The sequence below is a fragment of the Dendrobates tinctorius genome, unplaced genomic scaffold (assembly GCF_039654945.1).
Source record: "Dendrobates tinctorius isolate UK_male_01 unplaced genomic scaffold, ASM3965494v1 ptg000450l, whole genome shotgun sequence".
Lineage (NCBI taxonomy): Eukaryota > Metazoa > Chordata > Amphibia > Anura > Dendrobatidae > Dendrobates > Dendrobates tinctorius.
Window position 1 is genome coordinate 1,768,129 of NW_027362112.1, and position 23,085 is coordinate 1,791,213.

General features: G+C 50.1%; 3 protein-coding genes across 7 annotated transcripts in view; 2 read left to right on the forward strand and 1 right to left on the reverse strand.

The window, feature by feature from the left end:
• The window catches only part of FCSK (fucose kinase), a 26,826-nt gene extending 4,835 nt beyond the window's left edge, over positions 1-21,991 (reverse strand). The window contains exons 1-15 of one of the 3 annotated variants that reach the window (XM_073564336.1): positions 20,388-21,989; positions 18,619-18,710; positions 17,337-17,488; positions 17,215-17,265; positions 13,437-13,562; positions 13,259-13,331; positions 13,069-13,166; positions 12,912-12,992; positions 3,779-3,898; positions 3,548-3,695; positions 3,319-3,440; positions 3,098-3,199; positions 1,102-1,272; positions 950-1,023; positions 504-874 (exon numbers count right to left, since the gene is read on the reverse strand). In XM_073564336.1, coding sequence (XP_073420437.1) covers positions 504-874; positions 950-1,023; positions 1,102-1,272; positions 3,098-3,199; positions 3,319-3,440; positions 3,548-3,695; positions 3,779-3,898; positions 12,912-12,992; positions 13,069-13,166; positions 13,259-13,331; positions 13,437-13,562; positions 17,215-17,265; positions 17,337-17,488; positions 18,619-18,694 — 1,765 coding nt within the window. In that variant the 5' untranslated portion in view covers positions 18,695-18,710; positions 20,388-21,989. The other 2 variants (XM_073564337.1, XM_073564338.1) reach the window with 2 other exon arrangements.
• On the forward strand, positions 4,915-12,473 carry LOC141077421 (uncharacterized). The gene is made up of 2 exons (XM_073564347.1): positions 4,915-5,983; positions 6,477-12,473. Exon 2 carries the CDS (start codon positions 6,489-6,491, stop codon positions 7,560-7,562), a length of 1,074 nt encoding a protein of 357 aa, XP_073420448.1. The 5' UTR covers positions 4,915-5,983; positions 6,477-6,488; the 3' UTR covers positions 7,563-12,473.
• Positions 20,495-23,085, forward strand: part of ST3GAL2 (ST3 beta-galactoside alpha-2,3-sialyltransferase 2) — a 42,423-nt gene continuing 39,832 nt past the window's right edge. Inside the window, exon 1 of one of the 3 annotated variants that reach the window (XM_073564343.1) lies at positions 20,495-20,564. The gene's annotated coding sequence lies outside the window, so the exon portion shown is untranslated. The remainder of the gene's footprint in view (positions 20,565-23,085) is intronic. The other 2 variants (XM_073564340.1, XM_073564346.1) reach the window with 2 other exon arrangements.

Here is a 23,085-nt window from a genome sequence, read left to right on the forward strand (position 1 = left end):
ATTTATTATGGAAGTTTTTGCCGAAAAAACTTTGGTAAATGATGTCAGGACTCGAACCCCGCGACCCCTGTGCACCAGGCAGAAGCTCTAATGCTATTTAGATTGTGAGCCCCATCGGGGACAGCGATGATGATGTGTGCAACCTGTAAAGCGCTGCGGAATACGTTAGCGCTATATAAAAATAAAGATTATTGAGCTATTCAGACAGTTCCCTGCTAATCCAGATTCCTATACCGGTGTCTTTTCCTGGGAGGTTCGGCCCTACGGTGGTCCTGTTTGACCACCATATATAAACCTGGCCTGGCACTTCCCTCCTGACGAGGTTACTCGCCTCTCATCTGGCTCTCTCACCCGCTGCCCTCCATTACCATACCACCATTCCCAGACTCTGCTGTCCCTAGTGGTTGAAGTTGTAAAAACTCCAATTCAGATCAGATTATAACAAACCAGCGGCACAATGCATTCCTCTCCTCTGTACCGTGGGGCTGGTGCAGTGATCTTACCAGTATCTAGGGTGTCTAGCAGCTGGAGGTGGGTGCCCTCCAGCACTGCCGCGCGGATGATGGGCATCACACTCCTCTCCTCCCTGCCACAAAGAATGCTCTGCACCTTGTCCTGGGCCTGGCTGAAGAACAGCTCTCTGCGAGCCTGCAGCGTCCTATCCTGGTCACGATGCTGCCGCATCTGCTGCCATGACATGCGCCAGGAGCTGCGCCACACCTGAAGTTGATGCTGCGTGCTTTGGTTCTTTGGACTGAGGAACCATAGGACAGCTCCCACCCCCAGGTTGTGAGAGGGGTGTAGGACCGGGAACAGGGGGGCAGATAACACGTTCCGTTCCTGGCTGCACCCATGGCCCCAGAGGTCGTTCACGCTGCAAGAAACAGAGCAGACGCTCAGCGTACAAGAGAAGATGTCACTGATACCGCAAGCTGCGCCCACCACTCACCAGATCCCCGTGTTCTCAAAGAAGTCACTCCAGGGCATATTGAGAAACGTGGCCGATTCGCCCTCATCCAGGAGCTGGAGCACACAACATGCACAGAACATCACTATACAGCGCTTCCTACACCTCCTCCCTCCAGCCGGCAAAGCACGTACCTCCAGCTGATCATCTGCGCCAAGGAGGCTGTACACCGTCAGTGGCAGGGACTGGACTCGGATGAAATGTGCTTGGAGAATAACGTCCTTCAGGTGATGGCCTTGAAGACCTAACGACGCCGAGTGGTCAATCCCAGTCAGGAGACACCCGCTGCCCACACACAGCGGACCCTGAGGACGGAAACATTCTCAAAAGGGTCTGAAGAAAGCGGGGTGAGGAGGTACCACAGGAGTGGCAGCGAGTAATACAGTCAAGATGACTGGAAGAGGGGCGGCGAGTGTCCACCACAAGAGGACGGGACGAGGGGCGGCGAGAGTCCGCCACAAGAGGACGGGACGAGGGGCGGCGAGAGTCCGCCACAAGAGGACGGGACGAGGGGCGGCGAGAGTCCGCCACAAGAGGACGGGACGAGGGGCGGCGAGAGTCCGCCACAAGAGGACGGGACGAGGGGCGGCGAGAGTCCGCCACACGAGGACGGGACGAGGGGCGGCGAGTGTCCGCCACACGTGGACGGGACGAGGGGTGGCGAGTGTCCGCTACACGACACGAGGACGGGACGAGGGGCGGCGAGTGTCCGCTACACGACACGAGGACGGGACGAGGGGCGGCGAGTGTCCGCCACACGAGGACGGGACGAGGGGCGGAGAGCGTCCGCCACACGAGGACGGGACGAGGGGCGGCGAGCGTCCGCCACACGAGGACGGGACGAGGGGCGGCGAGGGTCCGCCACACGAGGACGGGACGAGGGGCGGCGAGAGTCCGCCACAAGAGGACGGGACGAGGGGCGGCGAGAGTCCGCCACACGAGGACGGGACGAGGGGCGGCGAGTGTCCGCCACACGAGGACGGGACGAGGGGCGGCGAGTGTCCGCCACACGAGGACGGGACGAGGGGCGGCGAGTGTCCGCCTCACGAGGACGGGACGAGGGGCGGCGAGTGTCCGCCACACGTGGACGGGACGAGGGGCGGCGAGTGTCCGCCACACGTGGACGGGACGAGGGGCGGCGAGTGTCCGCTACACGACACGAGGACGGGACGAGGGGCGGCGAGTGTCCGCTACACGACACGAGGACGGGACGAGGGGCGGCGAGTGTCCGCTACACGACACGAGGACGGGACGAGGGGCGGCGAGTGTCCGCCACAAGAGGACGGGACGAGGGGCGGCGAGAGTCCGCCACAAGAGGACGGGACGAGGGGCGGCGAGAGTCCGCCACACGAGGACGGGACGAGGGGCGGCGAGAGTCCGCCACACGAGGACGGGACGAGGGGCGGCGAGAGTCCGCCACACGAGGACGGGACGAGGGGCGGCGAGTGTCCGCCACACGAGGACGGGACGAGGGGCGGCGAGAGTCCGCCACACGAGGACGGGACGAGGGGCGGCGAGAGTCCGCCACAAGAGGATGGGACGAGGGGCGGCGAGAGTCCGCCACACGAGGACGGGACGAGGGGCGGCGAGTGTCCGCCACACGAGGACGGGACGAGGGGCGGCGAGTGTCCGCCACACGAGGACGGGACGAGGGGCGGCGAGTGTCCGCCTCACGAGGACGGGACGAGGGGCGGCGAGTGTCCGCCACACGTGGACGGGACGAGGGGCGGCGAGTGTCCGCCACACGTGGACGGGACGAGGGGCGGCGAGGGTCCGCCACACGAGGACGGGACGAGGGGCGGCGAGCGTCCGCCACACGATGACGGGACGAGGGGCGGCGAGCGTCCGCCACACGAGGACGGGACGAGGGGCGGCGAGCGTCCGCCACACGAGGACGGGACGAGGGGCGGCGAGCGTCCGCCACACGAGGACGGGACGAGGGGCGGCGAGTACACGCCACATGGGATCTGGAGGACTGGTCAGAGTTGGCAAGACCAGAGGAGGGGTGGTGACTACCAGCTACACAAGAACCAGAGGACAGGACAAGAGCAGTTAGTGGCACCGCCATGAGGACTGGAGGATGGTGGTAAGAGTTGGTGGCTTGGATTCGCCACAGTCATGTGGTTTTACCTGTAGGTGACAGTTCTGGATCACGCTACCCCGGGAGATGGCTACTTCTCCGCGCAGGCGGCTGCTAATCACGCAGCTTCCGTCTTCCACCAGCTCAGGATGCTACAGACACAACACATGTAACACCGTTAGACGGCGCCACACAACACCGCCAGATGCAGCACCAGGGATACAGCTGCAGTTCTGCCATGTATCAGACAGAAGCTCCCCCATCATTGTACCGTAATCGAGGAGTGCGCCATGGTGCTGCGGTCGCCGCCCGCTGAGGCCGCTGTGACCAGATTAGCGATGTGATCTCGAGCTCGCAGGGACAGATACTCGTAGCTGCCATCTGGGATGTACACTGCAGATGGAAACAGGCCAGGATGTAACGTCACCTCCCAATGGTAAGGGGCACCTGTGCGGCCGCTCCTGGTACTGATGTGCGGCATGTCCGTATCTTCCACCTACCCAGACTCAGCGGGAGGTCGTGCAGCTCCTTCCACAGGATGGAACGCGCATTTCTTAACTTCTGGCTGATGTGATGGTCGCCGCTCAGGAATGTCTCCTCGCTGACATCGCGGCACATGCTCATCAGAACGTCGAGGAACAGAGACACCTAGGAAAGCACGTCACGGTCAGCACAGAGAGCGCCGGGGCCCGATACACAAAATCCAGAGAATCCCCCCACCCCCCGCTCACCTCCAGGGGCTCCGCGCCAGAGTCCAGACCCTGATACGTGCAGCCGTCCAGGGGAGAAGCAGCGAGAGCACAGAGGAAACGCTCCGCTGTCTCTGTGGACAGGAAGACGATGCCGGAGACCTTGGAGAGGACACAGTGAATGAGAAGACAGATGGAGGCGAAAGAGACAGGCCTGTGATCTAGGAAAGGAGACAGTGAATAAGACAAGGGACGGCGCGAGAGAGACGAGGCCGGAGACCTAGGAAAGGAGACAGTGAATGAGAAGCGAGACGGAGGCAAGGCGAGGGAGAAAAAGAGAGACGGGGCGAGCGAGAGTGAACACAAAAGAGACTGAGAAGGGAGACATCTGGGACTGAAGGAATAAAGGTACAGTGCCTTGCGAAAGTATTTGGCCCCCTGGAACTTTTCAACCTTTTCCCACATATCCTGCTTCAAACATAAAGATACCAAATATAAATTTTTGGTGAAGAATCAACAAGTGGGACACAATTGTGAAGTTGAACGAAATTTATTGGTTATTTTACATTTTTGTGGAAATTCAAACACTGAAAAGTGGGGCGTGCAATATTATTCAGCCCCTGTAACTTAATGCTTTGTTGCGTCACCTTTTGCTGTGATTACAGCTGCAGTCTCTTGGGGTATGTCTCTATCAGTTCTGTACATCGAGAGACAAATTCTCGCCCATTCTTCCTTGGCAAACAGCTCGAGCTCAATGAGGTTGGATGGAGATGGTTTGTGAACAGCAGTTTTCAGCTCTTTCCACAGATTCTCGATTGGATTCAGGTCTGGACTGTGACTTGGCCATTCTAACACCTGGAGACGTTTATTTGGGAACCATTCCATTGTAGATTTTGCTTTATGTTTGGGATCATTGTCTTGTTGGAAGACAAATCTCCGTCCCAGTCTCAGGTTTTTTGCAGACTCCAACAGGTTTTCTTCAAGAATGGTCTTGTATTTGGCTCCATCCATCTTCCCTGTCCCTGCTGAAAAAAAAGCAGGCCCAAACCATGATCCTGCCACCACCATGTTTGACAGTGGGGGTGGTGTGTTCAGGGTGATGAGCTGTGTTACCTTTATGCCAAACATATCGTTTGGCATTGTTGCCAAAAAGTTCGATTTTGGTTTCATTTGACCAGAGCACCTTCTTCCACATGTTTGGTGTCTCCCAGGTGGCTTGTTGCAAACTTTAAACAACACTTTTTATGGATATCTTTGAGAAATGGCTTTCTTCTTGCCACTCTTCCATAAAGGCCAGATTTGTGCAGTGTACGACTGATTGTTGTCCTATGGACAGCCTGTCCCACCTCAGCTGTAGATCTCTGCAGTTCATCCAGAGTGATCATGGGCCTCTTGGCTGCATCTCTGATCAGTCTTCTCCTTGTTTGAGATGAAAGTTTAGAGGGATGGCCGGGTCTTGGTAGATTTGCAGTGGTATCATACTCCTTCCATTTCAATATAATCACTTGCACAGTGCTCTTGGGATATTTAAAGTTTTGGAAATCATTTTGTATCCAAATCCAGCTTTAAACTTCTCCACAACAGTATCACGGACCTGCCTGTTGTGATCATTGGTCTTCATGATGCTCTCTGTGCTTCACACAGAACCCTGAGACTATCACAGAGCAGGTGGGGGGCGGAGCCTGAACGTTGGTGGAGCAAGAAGCAGGAAACCTGAGCTCCCGGACAAATGCACCAAAAGGGGCTCTAATATCACCAGAGCCTTCTTTTTATACCATCCCCGCATTACAACCCAAACCAGGACCCCACTGGATCGCATAGACCCTGGGTGGCAAGTCACGTTCGGGATAAAGAAGGGATTCATATAACTGTGGCCCTGCAGGCGGGAGATTGCCGGAGTGGCGGAAGGATATACTGCTAACAGCACCATCGCCTCGGGTAGAGGACTTCACCCCTGACCCAAGGCTGTCAGATAAGAGAGACCCCGGAGCTAACCCTCCCCTGCAAATAAGGTACCATTGCGAAACCCCCTGACCAGGACACATAAAATCGCTACTATTCTCATAGCTGGGGGACGGCTACAGAGAGTGTGTATCACGCCGCAGCATTGAAAATAGTCCCGTCGGGCTTGCAGAAGACACGCGGCCCGGGACCTAGAATAGACGTGCAGCGGCACGCTTCAGCCTCCTCCCCTCTCTGCAGTCAGTGAGAGAGATCTGAGGAATTCAAGCGTCTCCTGGAGCTGAGGTAACATTGAAATAACAGAAGCAAGGTGACGGAGTGTCTTAAGCAGAGGGGTCTGATTCAGGGGACAGAGGACCAGGAGAGCATGGTCATTCTCCCTAACTCCGTAGCAATAAAGGAGATAATCAATTAATCAAGTGGGGGCCTGAGACTGTCTGACCCGAGGGGTGCGAGGAGAGAAGGGAGTAATATAAGGAGCCTTAGATCTGTATTAAGCGCTCCCCCCCCACCAGTGCTGTCCCTACATCTTTCATCCCCCCCTTATTTGCTTTCTAATTGACCCATGTTATACCTAGCTGTACGAATATAAGAGAGGATTCTCTGGAAAACCAGCAGAAAGTGGTTATAGACTGCCATCTAGTGACCAGAGCCAGAACGACATCTCTTTCCATTGTTTATCACTTATAAGATTGGGCATAAAATGGAACATTAGCTAAATTCATAGCCAGCGAGAGGAATTCTAATCTTCAAACTGCTCTATTCTTCTCTGCTTTAGATAACTGCAAAAATGGGGAGATCCAGCGTAAAAACGCAAAAAAGCATGCCCAAACCTACAAAGTCCACTACGCAAACAGACATGGATGACTTTCTTACAAAACAAACGGTTCCGTCAGATTCTCTTAAACCATCCAAGCTTCGTGATTTGACCTCATTAGGAGATTCAGATTCTGAACCGGAGAGTGACTCTGACACGGGCAGCACAGCGAGAGAGGCCTTAGTCACTCGTTCGTTCATCAAACGTATATTGTCTAAAGCTCTTGAGCCAATAGGACAAGAACTTGCAGAGATAAAACACGACCTAAAACTTCAAGGCCACAGACTTGAGACATTGGAAAATTCGCAAGTTGCCATGACGCAAAGTTCGAACGCTGTACTAGACTCTTTAAAAGTCCATGAAATCCAACTACATACAATTCACACGGTGCTAGAAGATCATGAGAACAGAGAACGTCGTAACAACATAAGAGTTAAAGGCCTTTCTGAAACGGTGGCCGTTGAGGCGTTATGGAAAGCAACACAAGAGATATTCAAAGAACTACTTAATGAATCAGATCCGCAGGAAATTGAACTGGTGAGAGTACACAGAGCATTGCGTCCGAGGCCTTCTCAAGGGGAAACTCCACGAGATGTGATCTGTCGCTTCCTCGATTATCGAGCAAAAGACTTAGTTCTTCGCAGAGCGCGGGAGGCGCAGGAGATCTCGTATGAAGGCTCACAAATTAAACTTTTCCAGGATTTATCGGCCAGCACTCTCAGGAAGCGGAGGATCTTGAAACCGTTCACTGAAGCATTGATAAAAAAAGGCGTCCGTTTTAGATGGTTGTTCCCGTTTGGAGTACATATCACAAATGGAGAAAAAGGTATCTCAGCAAGAACATCACAAGACATCAAAGAGGCATGTGAGTCCTTGGGGATTGAGCTGGAGGCCTACCCGGATCTGGAGTCCTTCCATTCGGCGACCCTATTGCATCCGCTGCCAGATGACCCGGCGTGGCAGATAGCCCTGACGCCAAAATCACAAAGGCTGAAAAGGAAGCTGACAAAGACCTCGCTTCCTAAGGACTCCAGAGACAATACTTGATCTTTGGGTTAGACCCAGATTTTGCAGTTAAGTTTTTCTTGGTGTCTACCCCAGTTGGGGTATTGAATGTGGTTGAAGCAAATCTGATGGGGTTGGCGTGCTTTTCCAAATATGGGTAAGCACTGCTGCCACATCTATCCAATAATTCGTTGTAAGGTTTCAACCTAGATTTAGTTACAGCCCAAACTGGGCATTCTCCTAGAATGGAGCATTTCATATTTCATATTTAGTTTATAGGCTGATTGGAATTTTCCTCAAGCTGGCATTCTATGAAACAATGTCAGTAGGTAACTATGGTACGTTGGCATATTGGTCAATGATATTGTGCAACTTAATAACATGGATAATGTTAATATTGTGTTCTCCCCCTCTTTACCTTTCTGTTTTCTCTACCCTTTTCTTTCTTTCGTCTGGTCTACTTGTCCTAGACCCCCTCCCCACACCTATAGGCACAAGGATTCGTCTCCGTCGTGAGCTGCAAGGATGCTGCTGTGTACAGAAACATGATGGATTCGGATAAGGTACACACATTCATCTCTTTTAACGCACATGGGCTGAACTCTCCAAACACTAGACGCCACACATTACAACTATTCAAAAAACAGCAGGCAGCAGTATTGCTTATTCAGGAAACGCACTTCAAACCGGATAAATTGCCCTCCTTTGAAAGCTCGATTTATGATAAATGGTTTCATGCGACAACCACCCAGTCCGGTTCCAGAGGAGTGTCAATAGCAGTGGCAAGGGGAGTGCCCTTCCAGCTAAGAGAAACTATGGCGGACCCTCAGGGTCGTTACATCTTTGTCAAAGGTCTACTAAACGGTGCCCTGGTAACATTGTGCAGTTTATACGCACCAAATAAAAAACTATTGAGATGGGTACTCTCAACACTGAAAAAAATTGATGGCTTTAGAGAGGGTGCATTGATAGTGGGTGGGGACTTGAATGTTGCATTAGAGCCTTTGCTAGACACGACTAAACAGAAAAGTTCGCTCTCACCTAAAGATCTTTACAGAATAAAGTCACAACTGGGATCTCTACAATTGATTGACACATGGAGATATCTAAACCCCTCTGACCGAGACTACACCTTCTACTCCCACCCTCATAAATCTTACCACCGTTTAGACTATATTTTTATATCCAGTAAAATGCTTGCCAATATACAACAGGCGAAAATAATTCCGAATATTTATTCCGATCACTCTTCGGTTTTGTTAAAATTCTCATTATCTAAAGCCTTTCCCCGACATAGAGTATGGCGGCTCAATGAGTCAGTACTTGGAAGTACCGAGGTACAGACACGTATAAACAAAGTGCTCTCCCAATATTTTGAGCAAAATGCTTCACCAGAAATTTCCTCACAGATACTATGGGAAGCACATAAGTCAGTTGTCAGAGGGGAGTTGATATCTATCACTTCCTTTCTAAATAAACTGCAACAAAAAGAAATCCAGGATCTTTATGATAGTATATCACAGCTGGAGCTTACACATAAACATAAAATAGATCAACATAGCTTAGAGAAGCTGCAACAAAAAAGACAGCAACTTAAAGACATATTAAACTCGAGATCTGCTAAGCTATATGCAACATGGAAAAACAGAATGTACGTCCATGGAGACAAAGCATCCAAATTAATGTTATCGCAACTAAGGAAGCGGCAGTCACGTACGCTGATTAACTCAATTAAGAATGAACAAGGGTTCAGCTCGCAAGCTCCTGAGCACATGGAGCGGGCATTCCTTGACTACTATAAGAAATTATATAATCTCCGTCCGGAAGATAACGCCGATTCCGCACTTAAAAGAAGCATGGACACTAGGTCCTTCCTAAGCACTTTAGATCTGCCTGTCTTGTCTGATTCCCAAAAACAATATCTTACTAGACCTTTTTCACTGGGGGAGTTGCAGTCCGCCCTGTCAAAGTGCCCGAAGGGGAAAGCGCCCGGTCCAGATGGATTCTCAGCACTTTACTATAAATCCTTCTCTGGCCTCCTACTCCCACATTTATTGAACGTTTGCAACGCAGTTTTACAAGGCCACCCATTGCCAAACCAAATGCTTACAGCCAGAATATCCCTAATACACAAAGAGGGGAAGGATCCTGAACAATGTAGTAGCTATAGGCCAATCTCTCTCCTTAATGTGGACCTAAAAATCCTAGCAGGGCTGATGGCAAAAAGAATGGCCAAGTCATTGCCAAATTTGATTTCCTTAAATCAGACCGGGTTTGTGGGTGGAAGGGAGGGAAGGGATAATGTCCATAAAGTATTGCACCTTCTTCAATACGCAAAAAATCGTAAACTACCATTGATGCTTCTTGGAACAGATGCAGAGAAGGCCTTTGACAGGGTGGACTGGGTATACCTACGGGAAGTGCTGATCAAGTTTGAAATACCCGAAGCGTTTATAGCAGCCGTAATGGCAATGTACGATAAGCCCACAGCACATATTAGGATTAACGATTTTACAACAGATGCATTTACTATAAAGAACGGAACAAGACAGGGCTGTCCCCTATCCCCGTTGTTATTTGTGCTAGCAATGGAACCTCTCTTAAAGGCCATACAAGTACATGAGGGAATAGAGGGTATTCGCATCAATAAGACACACTATAAAATAGCGGCATTTGCGGACGATCTTTTAGTCTTGATGACTAATCCTTTGCTGGGACTCCCAACATTGATGGCTCTTATAGATCAATATAGCAAAATTTCCAATTTTAAAGTAAATATGTCTAAGTCGGAAGCGCTAGACATACATATATCCCCGAATACCTTAGCTAAACTAAAAAGTACATACCCATTCACCTGGCCAAAACAATATATCAAATATTTAGGTGTAAAGATAGGAAGATCGGATAGAGACCTTTTTCAACAGAATATTCCCCCCCTAATTGCCTCAGTAGAAACCATCATGAAATCATGGAGGGACTCGTATGTGTCGTGGATGGGAAGGAAAAATTTACTGAAGAGCCTAATCTTACCCAAGTTTATATATATTTTCCAAATGCTCCCTATAACCATCCCCAAATCGTATCTTTTTAAAATTAATACATTATTCCGCAGATATGTTTGGAAAAAGCAAAAGCCCCGATTAGCATACAGGACATTAACATTAAACAAATCAAGGGGTGGGATGGGTGCACCAGACATAATGAGGTACTACCAAGCGACAATGCTTACCAGAGTGGTAGACCTGTTGCGGTCTCCTAACAATAAGCAGTGGATTGAGGTGGAGGAAGCCCTAGCACCTTATCCCCTGAGATCCATCCTTTTGGCATATCCTTGTAAAAACATAAACAAAAATCTACCTAATATACACACCAAAGCTACCTTAAAATTATGGAAGGGATTGGTGAAAACTCTAGTTCCCCCTTTGTCCCCCTTACTCAAGTTGGCAGATATAATGCCACACGCATCTTATTCCCGAGACAATGATGTAATCAAACCCGGTTCCCTGGCAAATGTAGCGGTTGATGACCTCTTGGCGGACGGGGCACTCCCCTCCTTGCAGGAACTGAAGAAGCAACCAGGGCTTTCCAACTTGACCTTTATACAATTCGGCTCTATAAGAGACTCCTTGGCACGGTATCTTTTAGGAGCAGACGTTACCCGCCCACTGACTGCATTTGAGACTCTCTGTGCAACAAAGGATAAACCCAAAAAGATAATGTCGTCTATTTACCAGATTTTAAATATAACTGACTGTTGTCTCAAAAGAGCTTATATAACACATTGGGAAAAGGATTTGGGATTCAAGTTTACCCCAAATCAAATATCACACATTTATAATTCATCTCATGGCCCATCACAATGTGTTAGAGCACAAGAGAATTCCTTTAAAATAGTCGCCAGATGGTATATTACACCACAGCAGAACACTTATTGGCGGACGGGGTCTTCTGCTAGATGCTGGAGATGCTGTGATTCGGAGGGAACATACTTACATATGTGGTGGTCCTGTCCACCCCTGCTGCAGTTCTGGCGACTAGTAGAGGATTATATCGGGGAAATTGTGGGCAAAAAGCTTACTTTGACTCCGGAGATAGTGCTTTTAAATTTTCTGTCACCGACTGGACATAAAAATACTGCTCTGTTGACTCAACACATTCTTTCAGCAGCGAAACTTTTGATACCTATGAACTGGAAGTCAACTACCATTCCATCTATATCCCAATTGCAAGAGAAGGTAGATATGCTATATCAAGTAGCCAAACTGGCTGCCTTGGTGAATGGCTCACTTTCAGCTTTTGAAAGAGTATGGCACCCATGGACCCGATTCAGATCCATTAGTAGAAGTTGATAAGGCTATGGTGGCCTCCTTGCTTGGCTTTATCAGAGTGGACGAAATCCTTGTTGCCTAGTGTTCCCCCCCCCCTCCCCTTATCTCCCTTATATTCCACCCCTATATCCCAACTTCTTCCTCTAATTACTTGACCTCCTGTCCCTTTACTCCCTATACTGTTTTTTTTTTCTCTTCTCTTTTCTTCTTTTTTGTTCTTCTTCATCTTTGTTTGAAATCATGGCATATGTGATGTAGCAGGGGCGTGTGGATGGGAAGAACCCAGATTTGAACCCAGATAATCCTGCTGCTGGAAGTTCCTTTAAGGCTGTTGGTGTCCTTAAACCTCTATATATCAATAGTTTTTGCCATGAATTGATATTTCAAACTATCTGTTTATCTCCCGAAAAGTGGAATTTGTAGGTTATATAATAATTTTGTAAGCTACCCTGTTGATTGCTTTCTTTCGGATGTAACTTGCAGATTTCAATAAATAAAACATTAAAACAAAACAAAACAGAGCAGGTGCATTTATACGGAGACTTGATTACACACAGGTGGATTATATTCATCATCATTAGTCATTTAGGACAACATTGGATCATTCACAGATCCACAATGACCTGCTGGAGGGAGTTTGCTGCACTGAAAGTAAAGGGGCTGAATAATATTGCACGCCCCACATTTCAGTTTTTGAATTTCCACAAAAATTTAAAATAACCAATAAATTTCGTTCAGCTTCACAATTGTGTCCCACTTGTTGTTGATTCTTCACCAGAAATTTACATTTGGTATCTTTATGTTTGAAGCATGATATGTGGGAAAAGGTTGAAAAGTTCCAGGGGGGCCGAATACTTTCGCAAGGCACTGTATCTGTCACTAAATATCGAGCATTCACAGGAAAAACTAAGACAGGCATATAGAAGACCGAATGAAAATGCCAGAGCGATGGCCAGGACAGAGGACTGGGGATAGCCGAGACCATGAGATAAGTAAGAGTCAACCGATGCCAAAGAGAGTGTTAGTGGCCGCCGCAATGAACAGGAGATGGCGCAGACACTACCAGTGGAACGTGCTGACCGTCCAGGAGACAGGCCCGGATCTGCTCGCTGGAGCCGCGGTAAACGATGTGCCTCACAATGCCCTGTAAGAATGAAGCGGACAGTGAGGTGCCGGCCAGAGACGGGCCACCGGACCACAGACGGGCCGTCTCCACCTACCTGCTCATCTGCCAGGTACACGCCGTGGTCCTTGGCATATTCTGGGGTTCCTGGCAGCGAGATGACACGAGCTCCCCTAAACTGCATCCAGTTAATTTCTATACACACAGGTCAGGTAAGGGAGAATGTCAGTAAGAAGGGTGCTGGATGGGGATGGAGGTCTGGGAGCCACGTTGGGGGCAGGACTCACGTGGCTTCGACAGAAGGGTCAGGGTCATGTCCGTACTACAGATCCAGACACCCGGAGGAGAGTCGGGACACAGCTATCGGGGCGGACAGATGAGAAGTCACACGTTACCAAGAAAGTCACCATTAACCAGACCCTGCTCCCCGAGCGAACAGTCCAGCAGTCAGACCTCGCGCCTCACCTGGTGCCTAAGTATGCTCAGCAGACTGTCCACGTTACAGGTGACAGCATCCACCGCCATCTGGGAATCCTCCACAGGAAGAGCCGTGAAACCTCGTCCACAGTCATCAAACAAGAAATCCCGACCCTGGAAGAAAAGGACGAGGTCTCCTCAGCCTCCGACCTCGGCCCCCCCAACCTCAGCCGCACATCCCCCCCCCCCCAACCTCAGCCGCACATCCCCACCCCCCAACCTCAGCCGCACATCCCCCCCCCAACCTCAGCCGCACATGGAAAGGACACCATTGTAGGCATTTACTACAGGCCGCCTGTGCAAGCTGAAGATATGGATGAACTCTTTATGCATCAAATGGCCAAGTTCTCCAAAAAATATGACATAGTTGTCATGGGAGATTTCAACTATCCAGACATTTGTTGGGAATCTCTCTCAGGCAAAACTAACAGGTCAAGGAAATTCTTATCCTCTCTTGCTGACAACTTTATCTTCCAAAAGGTAAAGGAGAAAACAAGGGGAACTGCTACCTTGGATCTAATCCTTATAAACAGGGAGGAAATGGTTGAGGAGGTAAAAGTGGCTGGGACCCTAGGAGGTAGCGACCATGCTATTTTAGAATTTTGGATAACTAGAGGCGGAAGACCTGTGAAGACTCAGATGTCAAGGTTAGATTTCAGAAAGGCAGATTTTAAGGGATTCAGAAAGAGAATTGGAGGGATCCAATGGCTGGATATCCTTAAAGACAAAAATGTCCAGGAAGGATGGGAAATCTTGAAAAATGAAATTCTCAAAGCACAGTTGTTAACAATTCCGAAAAGAGGGAAGAATAGGAAGCATTTAAGGAAACCAGGATGGATGAACACAGAACTTAAGCACATGCTAAAAAGGAAGCAAAAAATGTTTATAAAATGGAAAGAAGGAGGCATATCTAAAGAAGAATATAATGCTGTCTGCAGAACCTGCAAGGCACAAATCAGATTATCTAAAGCTGAAAATGAATTGAGGCTTGCAAGAGATGTCAAAAGCAATAATAAAGGATTTTGGGGATATGTCAAAAGTAAAAGAAAAGTCAAAGATGCTATAGGATTTTTACAGGATGAAAATGATGAAATGGTAAGACAGGATGTTGAGAAGGCTGAACTTTTAAATTCCTATTTTGCATCTGTTTTCTCTCAGAAAGGAAATGTAACATCAACTGTTATTCACTGTCCTATTAAGGGAATAGAAGAATCCAGGATATCTATAAACAGAAAGATAGTGAGGAAACACTTAGCTAACCTAAATGTATTCAAGTCTCCAGGTCCAGATGAATTACACCCCAGAGTACTGAAGGAGATAGCAGAAGAAATTTTTGAACCCCTCTCCATAATCTTTGAAAATTCTTGGAGAACAGGAGAAGTGCCAGAAGACTGGAGAAGAGCAAATGTTGTTCCTATCTTCAAAAATGGGAAGAAGGTGGACCCAGGCAACTATAGGCCGGTGAGTCTGACTTCTATACCAGGAAAGATCTTTGAACAAATTATTAAACAACATGTATGTCAATACCTGGATAAGAATGAAGTGATTAAACAGAGTCAGCATGGGTTTGTAACTAATAAGTCATGTCAGACTAATTTAATTTCCTTCTATGATGGTATTACTGATTGGGTGGATCAAGGAAATGCTGTAGATATAGTATATCTTGACTTCAGCAAAGCATTTGACAAAGTCTCTCATACAATCCTTATTGAAAAAATGACTAAGTATGGAATGGACAAGGCAACTGTTAGGTGGATTCATAACTGGCTTAGTGATCGGACCCAAAGAGTGGTCGTAAATGGCTGCACATCCAGTTGGAAGAATGTCTCAAGTGGGGTACCACAGGGCTCTGTCCTGGGCCCTGTATTGTTCAACATCTTTATCAACGATTTAGATGAAGGAATTGAGGGTAAACTGATTAAATTTGCTGATGACACAAAGCTAGGAGGGATAGCTAATACTAGAGAAGAGAGAGAGAGGATTCAAAAAGATTTAAATAAACTGGAGAAGTGGGCAGCAACTAACAGAATGGTTTTTAACAGGGAGAAATGCAAAGTACTACATCTGGGCAATAAAAATGAAAAAAGCATATATAGAATGGGAGGAATAGGGCTAAGTGACAGCACATGTGAAAAAGACTTGGGTATACTAATAGATCACAGACTGAATATGAGTCAACAGTGTGATGCAGCAGCAAAAAAGGCAAATGCAATTCTAGGATGTATTAACAGAAGCATACAGTCTAGATCACGTGAAGTCATTATTTCCCTCTACTCCTCTTTGGTCAGACCTCATCTGGAATACTGTGTCCAGTTTTGGGCACCACATTTTAAAAAAGACATCAACAAACTGGAGCAAGTTCAGAAAAGAGCGACCAGAATGGTGACCGGTCTGCAAACCCTGTCTTATGAGGAAAGGTTGCAGGATTTGGGAATGTTTAGTTTGCAAAAGAGAAGACTGAGAGGAGACTTAATAGCTGCCTACAAATATCTAAAGGGCTGTCACATTGTAGAAGGATCAACTTTATTCTCATTTGCACAAGGAAAGACTAGAAGCAATGGGATGAAGCTGAATGGGAGGAGACACAGATTAGATATTAGAAAAAACTTTTTGACAGTTAGAGTGATCAATGAGTGGAACAGGCTGCCACGAGAAGTGGTGAGTTCTCCTTCAATGGAAGTCTTCAAACAGAGGCTGGACAGACATCTAAGGCCTGTTTCACACTTCCGTTTTTTCAAATCCGTCAAAATCTGTTGGTTTCCGTAAAAAAACGGATCCGCCATTTTTTGCAGGATCCTTTTTTTGTCCTATAGACTTCCATTAGTGGTTACCGCGGATCCGTCAAAAAAACGGATCCGTTTTTTTAAAAACGGATCCGTTTGCATCAGTTTCCGTCAAAAAAACGGAAACGGATCCGTTTGGCGGACACAAAAACGGAAGTGTGAAACAGGCCTAACTGGGATGATTTAGCGAATCCTGCTTTGAGCAGGGGGTTGGACCAGATGGCCCAGGAGGTCCCTTCCAACTCTACGATTCTATGATTCTATCCCCCCCCCCAACCTCAGCCGCACATCCCCCCCCCCCAACCTCAGCCGCACATCCCCCCCCCAACCTCAGCCGCACATCCCCCCCCCAACCTCAGCCGCACATCCCCCCCCCCAACCTCAGCCGCACATCCCCCCCCCCAACCTCAGCCGCACATCCCCCCCCCAACCTCAGCCGCACATCCCTCCCCCCAACCTCAGCCGCACATCCCCCCCCCCAACCTCAGCCGCACATCCCCCCCCCAACCTCAGCCGCACATCCCCCCCCCAACCTCAGCCGCACATCCCCCCCCCAACCTCAGCCGCACATCCCCCCCCCAACCTCAGCCGCACATCCCCCCCCCAACCTCAGCCGCACATCCCCCCCCAACCTCAGCCGCACATTTCCCCCCCCAACCTCAGCCGCACATTCCCCCCCCCCAACCTCAGCCGCACATTCCCCCCCCCAACCTCAGCCGCACATTCCCCCCCAACCTCAGCCGCACCCCCCCCCCCAACCTCAGCCGCACCTCCCCCCCCCAACCTCAGCCGCACCTTCCCCCCCCAACCTCAGCCGCACCTTCCCCCCCCAACCTCAGCCGCACATTCCCCCCCCAACCTCAGCCGCACATTCCCCCCCCCAACCTCAGCCGCACATTCCCCCCCCCAACCTCAGCCGCACATTCCCCCCCCCCCCCCAACCTCAGCCGCACATTCCCCCCCCCCCCACCACCACCACTCACCGTGTGCAGGATGAGCAGCCGCGCTCCCTGGAGGACATCAGAGGAAACCACCTGCAAGGAGGCAACATCATAAAGACCCTCGACGTATCCACACAGGATGACTTCACAACGCTCCACCTCACCGTGTATCCAGCCCGGGCACTCAGATGCTCTGCAGCCACAAGGAGGGCGTTCAGGGTGGCCCCGCCACTTCCCACGTGAGCCTGAGGGTCTTCCACAGTCAGGATAAGTGTGTCAGATGGAAGAATCCCCCGACGCTGCCGGATCTCTAGCTCTAGAATACCAGTAATGGATAACAGTCAGAGTGACAGACAGTAATATGTAACAGTGTTATACTCCAGAGCTGCGCTCACTATTCTGCTGGTGCAGTGACTACATTTTAGTCCTCTGCTCTTACACAATGTTCTGCATCTCTTCGGTTACTTAAAAGCGGTAAGCCCACGAACAAAAGTTAATTTTATTCACTAGATCTTGGAATATTAATAATTTCCACAATTGGATGATAAATAAAATGTTCCTGTGCCGAGATAATCTTATACTCTGCCCCTGCTGTACTGTGTAATGGTCGTGCCTGACCATACAGGAACATGGTGTGATCGTACCACAGCTCCTGGGCAGGGGGAGCAATAGAGCGCTGCCGTTCTATCACGGGGGTCACAGCCGATTCTTATTTGAGATAAAACATTTCTTAATACCGGGCAGTGAGAGGTTTTATCTCTGTGACCCCCGCGATATAACGGCAGCTCTCTATTGCTCCCTCTGCCCAGGAGCTGTGGTACGATCACACCATGTTCCTGTATGGTCAGGCACGACCATTACACAGTACAGCAGGGGCAGAGTATAAGATTATCTCGGCACAGGAACATTTTATTTATCATCCAATTGTGGAAATTATTAATATTCCAAGATCTATTAATTAAAATGAACTTTTTGTTTGTGGGAAATTCCCTTTAAAGGGAACCTGTCACCGTGAACCTGCAATCCAAACTGCAGGCTCCATGTTACAGAACAGGAGGAGCTGGGCAGAGGGAGAGATCATCTCATGACACCAGATTCAGAATAACCTGTGTTTAACCATTTAACTTCTGCTCTTTTTGGGATGTTTGCTCCAGTGGGCGGTCCCATCGGTGACTGACAGCTGTAGAAGTGTGCATGCAGAGATAGCTGTCAGTCAATGATGGGACCGCCCACCGGACCAAACGTCCCAGAAAGAGCAGAGGTTAAATGGTTAATCACAGGTTATACTGTATCTGGTCACTCTAAGCTACATATTAATCCTCTCCACTCCATAACCTGCTGCCTGCGGAGTGGCCGGCATTATCAGGGTGACAGGTTATTATCATGGCAGTGATGAGCGACGGCCGACTGAGGAGGAAGCTGCTATCGAGTATTGAGGGGTCTCACCTCTATGGAAAGCCTGGACGCTGTCCTTGTGCTGACAGGTGAGAACCAAGACCGTCCAATCCGTGTTCACATCCATTCTGACCTCTGTCCACCTGAAGGGCAAAATGGAGGTCTGTTACACCCCCTATACTTATACCGCGGGGTCTGTTACACCCCCTATACTTATACCGCGGGGTCTGTTACACCCCCCCTATACTTATACCGCGGGGTCTGTTACACCCCCCTGTACTTATACCGCGGGGTCTGTTACACCCCCCTGTACTTATACCGCGGGGTCTGTTACACCCCCCTGTACTTATACCGCGGGGTCTGTTACACCCCCCTGTACTTATACCGCGGGGTCTGTTACACCCCCCTGTACTTATACCGCGGGGTCTGTTACACCCCCCTGTACTTATACCGCGGGGTCTGTTACACCCCCCTGTACTTATACCGCGGGGTCTGTTACACCCCCTATACTTATACCGCGGGGTCTGTTACACCCCCCTATACTTATACCGCGGGGTCTGTTACACCCCCTATACTTATACCGCGGGGTCTGTTACACCCCCCTATACTTATACCGCGAGGTCTGTTACACCCCCCCTATACTTATACCGCGGGGTCTGTTACACCCCCCCTATACTTATACCGCGGGGTCTGTTACACCCCCCTGTACTTATACCGCGGGGTCTGTTACACCCCCCTGTACTTATACCGCGGGGTCTGTTACACCCCCCCTATACTTATACCGCGGGGTCTGTTACACCCCCCCTATACTTATACCGCGGGGTCTGTTACACCCCCCCTATACTTATACCGCGGGGTCTGTTACACCTCCCTATACTTATACCGCGGGGTCTGTTACACCCCCCTATACTTATACCGCGGGGTCTGTTACACCCCCCCTATACTTATACCGCGGGGTCTGTTACACCCCCTATACTTATACCGCGGGGTCTGTTACACCCCCCTATACTTATACCGCGGGGTCTGTTACACCCCCCTATACTTATACCGCGGGGTCTGTTACACCCCCCTATACTTATACCGCGAGGTCTGTTACACCCCCCCTATACTTATACCGCGGGGTCTGTTACACCCCCTATACTTATACCGCGGGGTCTGTTACACCCCCCTATACTTATACCGCGGGGTCTGTTACACCCCCCTATACTTATACCGCGGGGTCTGTTACACCCCCCTATACTTATACCGCGGGGTCTGTTACACCCCCCTATACTTATACCGCGGGGTCTGTTACACCCCCCTATACTTATACCGCGGGGTCTGTTACACCCCCCCTATACTTATACCGCGGGGTCTGTTACACCCCCCTATACTTATACCGCGGGGTCTGTTACACCCCCCTATACTTATACCGCGAGGTCTGTTACACCCCCCCTATACTTATACCGCGGGGTCTGTTACACCCCCCTATACTTATACCGCGGGGTCTGTTACACCCCCCTATACTTATACCGCGAGGTCTGTTACACCCCCCCTATACTTATACCGCGGGGTCTGTTACACCCCCCCTATACTTATACCGCGAGGTCTGTTACACCCCCCTATACTTATACCGCGGGGTCTGTTACACCCCCCTATACTTATACCGCGGGGTCTGTTACACCCCCCTATACTTATACCGCGAGGTCTGTTACACCCCCCCTATACTTATACCGCGGGGTCTGTTACACCCCCCCTATACTTATACCGCGGGGTCTGTTACACCCCCCCTATACTTATACCGCGGGGTCTGTTCCCTCCTTTCGCTAGGATACATTTACCTCACACCCGGACATCAGCTGACTGCACACAAAGATCACGTGATCCCGCGTAGACTTCTGGGAAGTGTAGTTTGCTAATATCACATGCGTCGCTCATATATTGGATGGAGGTGCAGAGACCGGGAGCACCAGCAGGGGGAGACATTCAGCCGTTATAATGTTCAACAGCAACTGCAGGTGTGTATCTAATCCTCTCCTGTGTGATACTGCTGAGCCGTGTATCTAATCCTCTCCTGTGTGATACTGACTGCTGAGCCGTGTATCTAATCCTCTCCTGTGTGATACTGACTGCTGAGCCGTGTATCTAATCCTCTCCTGTGTGATACTGACTGCTGAGCCGTGTATCTAATCCTCTCCTGTGATACTGACTGCTGAGCTGTGTATCTAATCCTCTCCTGTGTGATACTGACTGCTGAGCCGTGTATCTAATCCTCTCCTGTGTGATACTGACTGCTGAGCCGTGTATCTAATCCTCTCCTGTGTGATACTGACTGCTGAGCCGTGTATCTAATCCTCTCCTGTGTGATACTGACTGCTGAGCTGTGTATCTAATCCTCTCCTGTGTAATACTGACTGCTGAGCCGTGTATCTAATCCTCTTCTGTGTGATACTGACTGCTGAGCCGTGTATCTAATCCTATCCTGTGTGATACTGACTGCTGAGCCGTGTATCTAATCCTATCCTGTGTGATACTGACTGCTGAGCCGTGTATCTAATCCTCTCCTGTGTGATACTGACTGCTGAGCTGCTGTATCTAATCCTCTCCTGTGTGATACTGACTGCTGAGCCGTGTATCTAATCCTCTCCTGTGTGATACTGACTGCTGAGCCGTGTATCTAATCCTCTCCTGTGTGATACTGACTGCTGAGCCGTGTATCTAATCCTCTCCTGTGTGATACTGACTGCTGAGCCGTGTATCTAATCCTCTCCTGTGTGATACTGACTGCTGAGCCGTGTATCTAATCCTCTCCTGTGTGATACTGACTGCTGAGCTGTGTATCTAATCCTCTCCTGTGTGATACTGACTGCTGAGCTGCTGTATCTAATCCTCTCCTGTGTGATACTGACTGCTGAGCTGCTGTATCTAATCCTCTCCTGTGTGATACTGACTGCTGAGCTGCTGTATCTAATCCTCTCCTGTGTGATACTGACTGCTGAGCCGTGTATCTAATCCTATCCTGTGTGATACTGACTGCTGAGCTGTGTATCTAATCCTCTCCTGTGTGATCCTGTCTGTGTCTCTCATTAGTTGCTTGGGTCTGTGATTGATCTCCTGTCTGTATCGGATCTGCTCTTTGCTCGGTCGGGTGTAGATTGTCAGTGATCTGCTCTGTGCTCGGTCGGGTGTAGATCGTCAGTGATCTGCTCTGTGCTCGGTCGGGTGTAGATCGTCAGTGATCTGGTCGGTGCTCGGTCGGGTGTAGATCGTCAGTGATCTGGTCTGTGCTCGGTCGGGTGTAGATCGTCAGTGATCTGGTCTGTGCTCGGTCGGGTGTAGGTCGTCAGTGATCTGGTCGGTCGGGTGTAGATCGTCAGTGATCTGGTCGGTGCTCGGTCGGGTGTAGGTCGTCAGTGATCTGCTCTGTGCTCGGTCGGGTGTAGATCGTCAGTGATCTGCTCTGTGCTCGGTCGGGTGTAGATCGTCAGTGATCTGCTCTGTGCTCGGTCGGGTGTAGATCGTCAGTGATCTGGTCGGTGCTCGGTCGGGTGTAGATCGTCAGTGATCTGCTCTGTGCTCGGTCGGGTGTAGATCGTCAGTGATCTGCTCTGTGCTCGGTCGGGTGTAGATCGTCAGTGATCTGGTCGGTCGGGTGTAGATCGTCAGTGATCTGCTCTGTGCTCGGTCGGGTGTAGATCGTCAGTGATCTGGTCGGTGCTCGGTCGGGTGTAGATCGTCAGTGATCTGCTCTGTGCTCGGTCGGGTGTAGATCGTCAGTGATCTGCTCTGTGCTCGGTCGGGTGTAGATCGTCAGTGATCTGGTCGGTGCTCGGTCGGGTGTAGATCGTCAGTGATCTGGTCGGTGCTCGGTCGGGTGTAGATCGTCAGTGATCTGGTCGGTGCTCGGTCGGGTGTAGATCGTCAGTGATCTGCTCTGTGCTCGGTCGGGTGTAGATCGTCAGTGATCTGGTCGGTGCTCGGTCGGGTGTAGATCGTCAGTGATCTGGTCTGTGCTCGGTCGGGTGTAGATCGTCAGTGATGTGCTCGGTCGGGTGTAGATCGTCAGTGATCTGGTCGGTGCTCGGTCGGGTGTAGATCGTCAGTGATCTGCTCTGTGTTCGGTCGGGTGTAGATCGTCAGTGATCTGGTCGGTGCTCGGTCGGGTGTAGATCGTCAGTGATCTGGTCGGTGCTCGGTCGGGTGTAGATCGTCAGTGATCTGGTCGGTCGGGTGTAGATCGTCAGTGATCTGCTCTGTGCTCGGTCGGGTGTAGATCGTCAGTGATCTGGTCGGTGCTCGGTCGGGTGTAGATCGTCAGTGATCTGGTCGGTCGGGTGTAGATCGTCAGTGATCTGCTCTGTGCTCGGTCGGGTGTAGATCGTCAGTGATCTGGTCGGTGCTCGGTCGGGTGTAGATCGTCAGTGATCTGCTCTGTGTTCGGTCGGGTGTAGATCGTCAGTGATCTGGTCGGTGCTCGGTTGGGTGTAGATCGTCAGTGATCTGGTCGGTGCTCGGTCGGGTGTAGATCGTCAGTGATCT

Excerpts from the sequence above, each read along its gene's own strand:
- LOC141077421 (XM_073564347.1), top strand. The coding sequence starts at position 6,489 with ATGGGGAGATCCAGCGTAAAAACGCAAAAAAGCATGCCCAAACCTACA.